Source organism: Desmodus rotundus, chromosome 3 (genome assembly GCF_022682495.2).
Source record: "Desmodus rotundus isolate HL8 chromosome 3, HLdesRot8A.1, whole genome shotgun sequence".
Taxonomy (NCBI): Eukaryota; Metazoa; Chordata; class Mammalia; order Chiroptera; family Phyllostomidae; genus Desmodus; species Desmodus rotundus.
The window spans coordinates 98,957,309-98,971,097 of NC_071389.1; the positions used below are offsets into that span (position 1 = coordinate 98,957,309).

The following is a 13,789-nucleotide window of genomic DNA, read 5'->3' on the forward strand; positions in this document are numbered from 1 at the left end:
AAAGGAGAGGGGCGTGGTATGGAGAGATGCTCCAGAATTGAGAGGTAGGGACTTTAAGCTTTTATTGGATTAGAAAAGACCAGGAAGTTGCTGTTGTGTGGCCCCTGAGCTGTTGGCTATCAACTGGCTATCAACTTGTCATTGCTATGAAAAGTATCTTAACCTCCATATCATCCCCCACCCCCATCCTCCAACCTTGGATATGGGGAATATTTCCACTTTGCACCTCGTTTCATTGGGGCATTGTAACATAAGGCTGCAGTGTGTTCCAATGTTATCTTCTGCCCATGGCTATAGAGAGCAGTTAGGTCTGTTCTTGCTTTCCAGTAATTTCCAGTCCTGGGGACAAGCTCAGAAGAGAAAAATGGCAATCATGTTTAACAAGGTCATAGGCCTGCTTGGCAAATGGTGCCACCATAGCAAATGGCACTGACTTTATCCTTTCATTAACAACCACTGAAGTTTGGTGCATAGGCGTGGTCTCTACCTAGGTACTAAAAGGCATTTCTTGGCAACCAGGACGCTAGACGCTGCAGCAACAGCAGTGCAGTCTCAGAGTTCCTCCATTGCTATGCTGTCTCCTGCCTGAGTATCACAGAATTTGTATCAAAACTTGACTTTGTGTCTTTCAAATATTCCCTGGTAGAGAGTTAGCCACAGTCTCAATGAGGCCATTTCAAAGATACTTACATGAAAATAGAAGATTGGAACCTTCAAGGTTTTGATACTTTATGAGGGAAGGGGGGAAGCAAGAGTAGAAAAGAAAAACTGATAGAAAAAAGAAATCCACCTTACATGACAGTCAGTGTGACCCACAATAGCTTTTGTTGGCTAGACGGAAATGTTGATGAAGGAATGGAGAGGATTGGGGGTCAGAAAACAGGTAATTATTATTTACCTGTGCCTTGGAAGAGGATAAGACCAAGAGTTGGTTTCTTACGATACCTGCTGGCAAAGAGCTGTTGTACACACTGCCAGGCTCTGTAGCTGCTTCTCCATTGTAAGTTCCCTGTTTCACCTATGAGACAGCCATTCTGAAGTGAGCCTGACAGTCTTAAGGAGCCATTTGACTGAGATTTCAATCATGTCACTCTGCCTATATATGCCTCATGTACTTCGTGGACTATGTGTTCTGAGTTTTAATTCAGAAAATGTAGTCTCCACTTGTAATGAAGTTCCTGTGAGGTCAGGGCTGGTGAGTGTCAACATCATTTATAGCAGTTTTTCAGTGAATTGCAGAGGCCTTCACAGAGATTCATATTCTCGTTTTTCTTATGGTGAATTGTATGTATGTCATAGGCTCGACTAAATTCTTGGGTATGTCATACTTTATAGGTGGGCGTTTTAAATTTTTGTAAGGCAATTTTTCAGTATCTATTAAACTTTAAATGTTTTCATAATTGTTCCAGCTTTTCAATTTTTAGGGTAATGTCCTCCATTTCCAGTAAGAATACAGAGAAACGTACTAGAGTAGTCATTATCCCGGTGTAAACAGGTGTTCATAGTGTATTATGTGAAAATAAATTTTAAAATTATATTGAGTTATGTTCTACAATTATTGTTATTGTTACTGTTATTATTCTTAGAGAGAGGGGAAGGTAGGGAAGAAGAGAAGGAGAGAAACATCAATGTCTGGTTGCCTTGCATGCACCTCCTACTAGGAACCTGGCCCTCAACGCAGGCACTGACTGGTAATCGAACTGTCAACCCTTTGGTTTTGCAGGCCAACACTCAGTCCACTGAGCCACACCAGCCAGGGCCCACAATTATTTTTTAAAACTCACCCATTCACATAATATGTATGTTACTATATACATAGAAAAATACCCGGAGATACACACTCAAATATATGGTAAGTAGTACCTAAGGGTAGATGAGATTACTGGGGACTACTAATTGTGAACTTCTTGGTTTGTTAATGACTTTGAATCAGTCACATATATATATTACCTTTGGTAGGAGAAAATAAAGATGAGTTTACTAAAAATGGGTAGAGGTACAATTTACAACAATTCATGAGCTGCCTAACAACTTTTGATGTTTTGTCTTTTTAGTACCCAGAAAGAAGTGTGTAGTGTTCTTTGTAATGCTTCTCTGTGAGTGCTGAGCACACTGGTTACAGGTGATACAGGAGCCACTGGAGGGAGAGCTATGCTGATTCATGTCTTTAGAGTAAGACACACTGTGACTATTACTGAAGTCCACTTTTTCTTCTGCTCTCACAGACGTTGTCAGAGGAAAATCACTCATTTTAATGGAAGCCAGATTATCAGCCCTCTTTAGATTGGAGAGTGACTATGAGATCCTGGAAAGGTAAATATACAAATCATTGATTTATGCATGTGTGTCTTTAGTTTTAAAAAATAAGATAACTTTATTACCCAAAAGCTGTATAATTCAAGTTTAGCTTTAAGTTACTAATTCCATTACATGCATGTTTGGTAATGTGCCAACATTTATGACTAAGGAATACATAAATCAGAAGGGAGCGGTGACTTCATGTGGCTACAACCTAATTTCTTTGATAGTCTAAATATAATTGTAAGTTTGCGTTCCTCTTTTTTTCTAGGTTTCCTGGTGCCTATCTCAAAGGCAAGAAATACAAGCCCCTGTTTGATTATTTTGTAAAGGTGAGCTTAGGGAGCACTACCACAGTGGTTCTCCACAGCCCTTGTATTATATTGATAACTGGAGCAATATAATGGTAACTGAAGTGGTCTGATTATTATATTGTTTGCATGAGTGTGCCTGAATCAAGAAGTCTAGTGTTAACAGAATTAAGTTCTATTTGTATTTCCTTGTTCTAATCATTAAAATCCTCAGGGACTTTAAAAATACTTTTCTCAAACTACATAAGAGATTACTTACTTTTGATAAGATATATGTGTATATATTTGTTTATAGCGTACATATTACCCAGAAATATGAGGGATTGTTTTGGGATGTTTTTTTTCCCTCCCACAAATTTAGGCTAGTACTCAAAACTGTGTAAAAAAAAAGTAAACAGTTCAGCCCTAGCTGGTGTGGCTCAGTGGATTGAGTGCCAGCCTGGGAAACAAAGGGTCGCCAGTTTGATTCCCAGTCACGGCACATGCCTGGGTTGCAGGTCAGGTCCCTCGTGGGGAGTGCGGGAGAGGCAACCACACATTGATGTTTCTCTCCTCTTTCTCCCTCCCTTCCCCTCTGTCTAAAAATAAATAAAATCTTTAAAAAAAACAAACAATTCATTTAATAGAAATTAACTAAATGGGTGTTTAAATCTGGGTACTACAACAGAGCTCATTAATTTAGTAACTTTTCTTAGGAGTCATAAAGCTGTTCTATGTAGTTTTCATTTTCTGACAACAGAATTTGCAGCTATAGTTGCAAACCCAACCACCAACAAAAGAACAAGGTCATCAGGAATTGGTCCTTATTTATAAGTCTTAGAGTAAACTGATGAGCAACACCATCAGACCTGGCTTCACATATTATGTAAGAAATATACTGTGGGTGGTTTTTTCGGACTATAAGACTCACTTTCCTTCCCCCTCCCCCCCAAAAAAATATTGGGAGGAAAATAGGGGTGTGTCTTATACTCCGAATGTAGCTTACCTGGCTCTCTGGGTGGGGGGAGGCAGCGGTGGGGCAGGGTTTTTTTTTTTTCTTATTTTCCTCCTCTAAAACCTAGGTGCGTGTTACGGTACGGTGTGTCTTACAATCTGAAAAATACGGTATCCAGCTGTGCCTGTGCTTAGCCAGCAAAACCTTACATCTGAGCCCAGGATAAAACATTTCCTTACCTCTCTGTTGTGTTTCAGTGCAGTAGCAGAGTTTGCTTAATTTACTGCAGGTGACCTCTGCCATTTGGGCTCTGTCCACGATGTTGTTTGTATCTGTCTTTTCACTTTAACGCTCTTTGAGTGTTTCCCTATGTTTCTAGTCTCCTAATGAGTGGCCCATTCCCTCATTACGTGTTGCTGCTGATGGACATCCCTATATGTTGCCTGGTTTGATCCCTCCCTGTGAGCCTGTAGTTCTTTCATTTGCCAGCACATTTCTCGCTGTATGTTCTCTACTTGGCATGAGACAGACTGGCTTCCTAGTCACATCACCTAACATATGTTTTGCTTCAGTCAAACAACCCTTTCTTTTTCTTCCTCCCTGCCTTTGTTTTCATTAACTTTTTCTTCTGTTTAAAAAATCCTTCACCTTTCTGTAATGTCATACCAGCTCAAGTTCAAGTCACTCTTCAAAGCTGAACTTAGATGCTATCTGAAAAAGTGTTTTCTGAAATGCCTCTTCGGTTTCTCCTTTTGAAACATGTCATTACTACATTCTTCTCTTATGAATCTTAATGTAATTTGTTTTATATTGTATTTGTTCTTGTCTTAAAACTCTTCCACTAAGTGAGTGTTCTTAAACTTTCTGAATTGTAGACTCTTCTGAGAAGGTGAGGAAAGCTGAGCCCTCTCAGAAAATGTACATGGACACCCTAGATAGGAACTTCGGGTTAAGTCGTTGGGACATGCACTTAGTACATTGACTTAAGATGAATAAGACCTATCCATTCAGGAATTAAGCTTCCTGAAATTTCTGGAACCTTCTGTAAATTTTAAACAAGTACTACAAATTCGTTGACTTAGGACAGAATTGTTTGATGTGTACCTAAAATATACACATGTTCTGAAATATTAAATGAGAGCTATGAGAGTATGTGGGTACAGCACTGTGGTGACCACTGACCAATCTCAGCCTCAGTGGGACAGGATCCAGAGCTGGATCCAGAGATGGGAATGCAGTGTGGAATTATAAACAGTAAGGTACCTTTGTGTTCCTTACATCTGATTATAACAACATACTATTCTCTCTCCGTGTTTATATCATTGAAGACACACCTCGGTACCTGTGATACCACACCAAAGATATTTACAGGTGATTTGGGTTACAGCAATTAAAAATTTATGGTTATTTTTCATGTTTAGTTTTAAGCATGTGCCAAACAATTAAAGAGTTGAAAATGCTGCTGTATTTGAACCCAGATGACCTTGTTTCAGGTCCAGCATCATTGCTGTTTCTGTGATTTGCACAAGCCATTTTATCTTTATTCTGAGTTTGCTTGTGAAATTCACATGCAACCAGAATATCTTTAAAACTTGGAAGTCCTAATGCCTTTTTTTTTTTTTTTCAGGATTATAGGCTTGATTGTAAAAATCATTTCTGAAAGTACTTTTTTACAAAGGCACAGAGATAAGAAAGCAAAGAGTTTTAGTTGGGCTAAAACAAAGGGTATGTGAAATGAAATGTTAAGAGATGATGGTAGAAAAAGTAGGTCTATAACCTTATATGTACTAACTAAGCTTTATTGGTACTGCAAAGGAAATAAAATTGGAAACATTACCCACCAGGGTTACCTTAGGGAAGAATATCTACAGGTAGAAATGGTAGCTCTGGGCTCCCCCATTCCGCATCTTTCAAGTTTTGCCTTTTACAGCTGAATAACTTGAGCTGGACTTGAAGTGGAAAGAAAAGTGGAGTGTATGCAGTGATTGAAAAATACAGTTGACACTTGAACAAGGTGCCGGTTCATTTATACATGGATTTTATTTAACCGACCATGGATAAAAAACACTTTTTTCCATTCCCAATTGCAAATTGAAAAAATGGTGTTCAATTTGTGGTTGGTTGAATTCAAGAATGGGAAGGGTCAATTGCAGAGTCAGAAGTTAAACCCAGATTTGCACTCCATGGGGGTCGGTGTCTCTAACCACTCCATTTTTCAAGGGTGAGCTATATATCAGGAGGGAATAGTTTAAGGAGTGTATTCTGTGAGACTATGTTAAAGGACATGCTGGGTGCAAGGGTAGATTAGAGGGGGCATCAGTCCAGGAAAACTAATCAAAAGGCCCAGTGTTGTACTAAAGAAGTTAGAAAATTTTCTCTGCAAGTCTTCAGATAACTATTTCATTTGTAAGTATTGAATCATTATTCACGAACTACTGTATAGAATTAACACGTTACCTTCTCATATGAATTATTGCCATTTCTAGTGCCAAAAAGAATTTCACATGTTAAAAGTTTTTCAAGCTCTAACTGCTGCTATCAAATTAATATTATGGTATGGTACAGTTTCATCCTTTAGTCCTGCTAATGTTTTGTTTTCCAGTGTAAAGAGAATGGTGCTTTTACTGTGCTTGTTGACAGCTACGTGAGGGAGGAAGAAGGCACTGGGGTTGTACATCAAGCTCCTTACTTTGGCGCAGTGAGTAATACAGATCTTGCAAATGTAATTATAAGAAGTCAATTTCAGTGGCCACTGAGTCATTGTCCTCATGTCTCTGCATATGTGTATGCGTGTGTGTTGATCACCACCCTTCTTAAGCCATGGGGTCAGCCTCATTTTGTCTTATAAAATACATCTGCAGTTTCTTTTCACCCTCAACTGATCTGTAAAAAATGGTGGGCTAAGGACATTTAGTCTTTCTAAAACGTAAGTTGATCTTTCATTCATTCATAATTTATATACACAACATTTTGCTCTTTATGGTATGCAGTTCTGTGAGTTTTAACAAGGGCACACTGTCGTGCAGTCACCATGGTTAGTCAGACTTCAGAAAGGTTCTGCTTTATCTTGACTAAATACTGTGTGATTAGAAGGGAAAAGGGTGTGGGTAATTTATATTTTGCCCAAAGCCATTTTTCTGAAAATATCCTTTTAATATAATTTATATGAATAAAATAGTAGAGTGTACAGGTCAAGGGTACCTGTTTTAAAGCTAACCAAATCTTTAAGTCGAAGCCCTGCAATAACAGGCACTCCCTGAGTAACTTAGTTGGCCAGTCTCGATTTCCTTTTCTCTTTCTGTGACAGGTATAGTACCTGCCTATCTTGAGACCTAGAAGGACTAAATGGAATCTTCTATAAAGAGTGTTTAACAGAGTTCATGATGCTACAGGAGTGTACACAGTTACTACTGCCAGTGCAGCAGTCACTGGGGACCTACACATACCTCTCTGCTTGATCATTTTATCAGTGATGGGGGTGATAAGCTAGTCTTTTCCTTGGTCACTTTGTTTTCATACTTAAACTCTATAGATATTTTTATTATGGAAATCTTCATTAAAAAAAGTTTAAAAAATTATAATAAATCCATATGTTTATATCATCCAACTCCATCAATTATCAACATTTTGGGGATTCTGTTTTATCTATCTTAATCCCTTCCTTTTCCCCATGCTTTTATTTAAACTGGCCTTTCTTGGAGCAAATCCTGAACATCATATCCTTGTCTGCAAATACTTTGGCACGTGTCTATGATTGATGAGAAATTTTATTTTTAATATAAGTACCATGCTAATGTTAAAACCAATAAAACTACCAATTTCTTATTAACACCTACCTGTTCACTATTCAAATTGGGTGGAACCTGTACTCACCTCCTCCCACAAACACATCAAAATTACAGCTAAACTACAGAACAACCATCATTCAGAACCACCTGAAATCTGGTTGAATGAAAGTCCTAAAACTATGGCATTGAAAAAAACCACATCATTGAGACTGTTAAGAGGGGCAGAGACGTAGAATGGGCAGGTCCCACAATCACCTGTCACAGATAAAAATCAGGAGGGATATCTCACCTGCAGAGGTTCCCCCTGATGAGTGAAGGGTCCTAGCTCCACACCAGACTCCACCCCCAGACCAGGGTTCCAGTACCAGGAAGACAAGTCCCCATAACTTCTGGCTGTGAAAACCAGTGAAGGTTAAGGCTGAAGGAGACAAAGGGCTTCTGAAGTCCCAGGCCATTCCTCTTAAAGGGTCCATGCATGAAATTACTCAAACTCATTCTCTTTGAGCTCCTGTGCTGGGGCAGTAGCTTGAAAAACACCAGAGACGTATAGAGAGAAACTGAATTGTCTGGCATCAAGATGAGAGCTGGAGGAGCAGCTTTCTCCCAGAGAGAAGTACTGACAGATGAGCCCTCCTCTCACAGCAGGTACCATCTGTGAGACTCCATAAGCCTGGGTCACACAGCCCTGCTCTGGTGATTCCCTGACGCCCTGCCCCATCCAACTTTCAGACCCACCTAAGCTGTTTCCAGTGCCTTTTCCATGCAAATGATGTATCCTAACTTATGCTTCAGATTTTCCTAAAAATCTCTAAAACAAGCAACTTCTGGGCCTCAGCATGCCCCATTCCTCTCACTAAGTGGCCATGGCCTGGCACAAGTGGCAGCCAGCCTTCCCTCACAGCTTGGCCTTGCCTGAGCACATTCAAGCCCAGCACAAGTAGGAGCCAGCTGTAGATTGCTTTGTAGCTTATGCCAGATGGACCTGCACAAAAAGAGGCAGTGGCTGACCTTGAGCTGCACCTCCCAGGAGGCCAGCACACATAGTGGATAGCTTCAGACTACGTTGGAGCATCACCACCAAACCACCTCAACAAGTGACACACTCAAGGGGTGGACTCAGCGGGCACCAGAGCCCTGTTGAAGTAAGTCTGGCTCTCTGGGGTGGGGACCTGCACAGCTAGTCCTCCATAGTGGTCAGTGGTTGCAGCCAGTCATTGCATCTGATTGGCCTGAGTGTAAATCCCTCTCGTTGATGTGCCAAAGCAATCAAGGCTAACGGGGTACACCTCAAGTCCCAGCCTGGGTGACTGGGGAGGCTATGCCACTTGACCCTAGACAATACCTACTATACTAGGCCACTCTACAAAGCTTGAGAGACATAGCAACTCTACCAAATACAAAGAAACAAACACTGGAAGGCTGCTAAAATGAGACATTCAAATGGAAGAACAGAACTCCAGAAAAAGAACTGAACAAAATGGAGACAAGCAATCTGCTAGAATTTAAAATACTGGCTGTAATGATACTGAACTTAGCGAGAACCTCAAGAGCATAGAAAAAAACTAGACTGAAAAGAAGAATACACTAACCAAAATGAAAAGTTTACAGGGAATCAGTAGAACAGATGAAGCTGAGAATCTATCAGCAACTTCGAATATAAGGAGCAAAAAACACCCAATTAGAACAGAGAAAAGAATCCAAAATAATTAGCATAGTGTAAGGAGCCTCTGGGACAACTTCAGGCATACCGACATTTGCATCATGGGAGTTCTAAAAGAAAAAGAGAAAATAAAAACCCATTGTAAAAAATAATGACAGAAAACTTCACCAATCTGGTGATGGAAATACACATACAAGGCCAGGAAGCACAAAATGTCCCAAACAAGATGAACTCAAAGAATCCCACACCACACCAATTCATATAACTAGAATGTGAAAGACTAAAGATAGAATCACATAAGCAGTTACGTATGTACCCACAAGTGAGCTACCTCATATAAGACTGTCAGCTGATTACTCAACAGGAACCTTGCAGGCCAGAATGGATTAGCATGAAATATTCAAAGTGGTGAAAAGCAATGACCTACAAACCAAAATTAGGCTTCCCAGCAAAGCTATCATTTAGAATCACGGGACAGGTAAAAAGCTTCTCACAGGAGAAAAAGCTAAAAGATCTCCTCACCACCAAACCTATGTTATGTGACTTGTTGAAGGGTTGTCTTTAAGAAAAAGAAGGAAAAATCAAATATGAATGAACAGGCTTCATGCATCTTCCTACCATTTGGTCTTTGTATTTCTGTCTCGCGGCTGCTGATAGGAAGGTAACTTCAGGAAATGGTAAAATTGGCCATCGTTCAAAGCTATCAGGCTTATGTTACTACAGAGGAAGATACGTTGTGTTCTTTTTTACCTTCTTGACTTTACCTTTGTGTGCCCCATGGATATCATTGCTTTCAGAGATTGGGCAGAAGAATTTAAGAAACTCAACTGCCAAGAGATTGGTGCTTGTGTGGATTTTCCCTTCTATCACCTGGCACGGATCAACTCACCCCAGAAATGAGGACCAGGACACATGCACATTTCCTTGGTTTCAAACCTCAAGTGCACCATTGTTCAGCATGATGGGGTCTCAAACGCTGATAAAAGTATCCTTTCCCAGATCAGCATAAATGACTTTACGATTGACCACACTGATGAGAATTTGAGACTAGTTCAGGCTTTCCAGTTCGCTAACAAACATGGGGAAGTGTGCCCAGCTGACTGGAACCATGAGAGTGATACCATCAAGCCTTATGTTCAGAAAAGCAAAGAATATTTCTACAAGCAGAAGTGAGCACTGGGTCATACAGCAGTGTACAGCCATGAGAACAAAAGCCCTCTTTTACAATTGTCATGCATAAAATACAAGATCTGAGTTCTGGCCAAGATGGGGACATAGTTAGAAACACTTCACTTCCTCACAAAGCTCAAAGGAGGATAACAACCAATATAAAAACCATAAGCAACCAGAAGTGCCAGAAAATCAAACTGCATTGAGCTTCGACAACCACGAAGTTAAAGCAACATTCACCCAGACTGGTAAGAAGATCACAGGTGGGTAGAGAAGACCCAAAGCAAGGCAGCGGACCGTGCAGGCGAGGTAAGGATGGCCGAATGGGAAACAGACTCAAAGCTAACTGTAAACTACCTTGGGGGTTGCCACTGCAGAAGAAATTTCCAGTCTCCCACGAGAGTTCATTGGAAAATGGGGCTAGAGCCAAGCAAGCGAGCCACATGGTTCCCTCTCTGAACCTTCCCCCACCAACAGTGCCACAATGCAGCAAAGAGGGTTGCCCTTCCCTGGAGTATACCTAAAGCCCTGCCCCCCTTGCAACATAACAGGTGCCCTGAAACAAAGAAATATGGTCCAAATGAAACAACACATCAAAACTCCTTAAAAAGAGCTAAGTGACAATAAGATAGCCAGGCTATCAAATGCAAAGTTCAAGTCACAGGTAGTCAAGAGCCTCACGGAACTGATGGAGCTTAGTCACAAAATGAAGGAACAAATGAAGGCTACCCAAGTGAAATAAAATATTCAGGGAACCAACAGTAACAGGAAGGAAACCAGGACTCAAATCAACAACCTGGAACAAAAGGAAGAAATAAACATCCAACCAGAACAGAATGAAGAAACAACAATTCAGAAAAGCGAGGAGAGGCTTAGGAACCTCTAGGACATCTTTAAACGTTCCAACATCCGAATGATAGGGGTGTGAGAAGGAGAAGAAGAAGGGCAAGAAATTGAAAACGTAATTGGAAAACATAATGAAGGAGAACTTGCCCAATCTGGCAAAGGAAATACACTTTCAGGAAGTCCAGGAAGCTCAGAGAGTCCCAAAGAAGTTGCACTCAAGGAACCACACAGCAAGGCTCATCCTAGTTATATGACCCAAGATCAAATATAAGGAGAGAATCTTAAAAGCAGCAAGAGAAAAGGAGAGAGTTACCTACAAAGGAGTTCCCATAAGACTATCAACTGATTTCTTAAAAGAAACCTTACAGGCAAGAAGAGACTGGAAAGAAGTATTTGAAGTCATGAAAGGCAAGGACCTACATCCAAGATGACTATATCCAGCAAAATTAACATTTAGAATGGATGGGCAGGTGCAGTGCTTCCCAGATAAGATAAAGGAGTTCATCATCACCAAGCCCTTATATGAAATGTTAAAGGGACTTATCTAAGAAGTTGGAGATCAAAAACCATGAACAGTCAAATGACAAACTCATAACTAGCAACAGCTGAACCAAATAAAAGAAAAACAATGAAAACAAAAACTAAGCAAACAGCTAAAACAGGAACAGAATCAGAAATGGACATCACATGGAGGGTTTTCGGTGGGGAATTAGAGGGGAAGAATTGGGGGGATTACAGGGAATAAGCATAATTGGTAGGTACAAAATAGACAGGTGTATTACGAATGGTATAGGAAACAATTCAAAGATCTTACATGTACAACCCATAGACATGAACTAAGGGTGGTAATGCTGGAGCGTTGATGGGTGCAAGGCAAAGGGGACATAAAGAGGGGAAAATTGGGAAAACTTAATAGCATAATCAATAAAATATACTTAAAAAAATAAAAAGATGTAAGATTTAGCTGAGATGTGGTTTGGGACAGGACAGGTCTTTCCTGCAGGGTTTTCGGAGGCCAGCCTTTTTTCTTCTGGCATTAATGGGCTGAACTTATAGAATAGGCCAGATGATGTGTACAGTAGTAGGGCAGCACCGTTTACCTTTTGTTGTTTCTGTTGAACTGAGAAAAATAGGAACAATTAAATGGTAATACATATCTATCAACAGCTGAGTCTAAAGAAATTAAAAAACCAGGCAGAATAGAAACAAACATAAATACAGATAACTTTTTTTTTTCATGTGATGATACATTTATTGATTTTCTAAGAGCGAGAGAACATTGATGTGAGAGAGAAACATCGATCAGTTGCCTTTGGTACGTACTTCAACTGGGGATTGAACCCACACATTTCTGGTGTACAGTCAACGCTACTACCACCTAAGCTACTTGGCCAGGGCCACAGAATATTTTGACACTTGCCAGATGGTAGGGGTGTTGGGGGTTCAGATAAAAAAGGTGAAGGGATTAAGTATAAATTGGTGGTAAAAGAATAGTCTTGGGGATGTAAAGTACATCATAGGGAGTATAGTCAATAATATTCTAGTAAATATATATAGTGTCAGATGGGTACAGGATTGGGTGATCACTTAATAAGTTATGTACTGTCTAATCACTGGGATGTACACCTGAAAATACTATAATACTACATGTCAACTATAGTTGAAAAATAAATAAATGATTTAAAAATGGAAAAAATAAATTGGGTAAAAGCAATCTTGATTAATAATATTTGCGTTTTAGGAACTAGTGAAGTTTCAGTTAAATTATGATAGTATAAGGGTCAACTGTATCTTTGCACCGTGAATACTAAATAAAAAAATAATGATTTTGAATTGTAGTTTAGGTTTTCCATTTATTTGTTTACTTTTTAATATATTTTACTGATTCTGCTATTACACTTACCCCATTCTTCCACCCCTTTTTCTCCTCCAACCTGTACCCCACCTCCCACCATCATTCTCCCACCTTAGTTCATGTCCATGGGTCATACATAGAAGTTCTCTGGCTTCTACATTTCCTATACTATTCTTAACCTCCCCCCTGTCTATTTTCTACCTACCATTTATGATTCTTATTTCTGGTGCCTTTTATGCCATCTCCCCCTCCCCATTGATAACCGTTCGTGTGATCTCCATTTCTGTTAATCTGTTCCTGTTCTAGTTGTTTGTTTAGTTCGTTTTTGGTTTTGTTTTTTTGAAGCTTGGTTACTGATAGTTGTGAGTTTGTTGTCATTCTACTGTTTATATTTTACATCATCTTTTTCCTACATGAGTCTCTTTAACATTTCATATAATAAGGGCTTGATGATGATGAACTCCTTTAAGTTGAACTTATCTGGGAAGCACTTTCACTGATCTCCCATTCTAAGTGGTAGCTTTGCTGGATAGAGTCATCGTGGATGTAGGTCTTTACCTTTCCTGACTTGGAATACTTCTTTGCATCCCCTTCTTGCCTGCAAGATTTCTCTTGAGAAATCTGCTGATAGTCTTATGGGGACTCCTTAACTGTCTCCTTTTCTCTTGCTGCTTTTAAGATTTTCTCCTTCTCTTTAATCTTGGGTAATGTAATTATGATGGGCCTTGGTGTGTGCTTCCTTGCGTCGAACTTTTTGGGGACTCTCTGAGCTTCCTGGACTTCCTGGAAGTCTAGTTCCTTTGCTAGATTGGGAAGTTCTCCTTCATTATATTTTCAAATAAGTTTTCCACTTTTTGCTCTTCCTCTTCTCCTTCTGGCACCCCTGTGATTCGTATGTTGGAACATTTAAAATTGTCCCGGAGGTTC

At 39.9% G+C, this 13,789-nt stretch overlaps 1 protein-coding gene across 1 annotated transcript in view; it reads left to right on the forward strand.

The window, feature by feature from the left end:
* IARS1 (isoleucyl-tRNA synthetase 1) overlaps positions 1–13,789 on the forward strand; it is a 98,540-nt gene that overhangs the window by 22,522 nt on the left and 62,229 nt on the right. Inside the window, exons 8-10 of the mRNA XM_024551051.3 lie at positions 2,226–2,313; positions 2,570–2,630; positions 6,146–6,241. Coding sequence (XP_024406819.1) covers positions 2,226–2,313; positions 2,570–2,630; positions 6,146–6,241 — 245 coding nt within the window. The remainder of the gene's footprint in view (positions 1–2,225; positions 2,314–2,569; positions 2,631–6,145; positions 6,242–13,789) is intronic.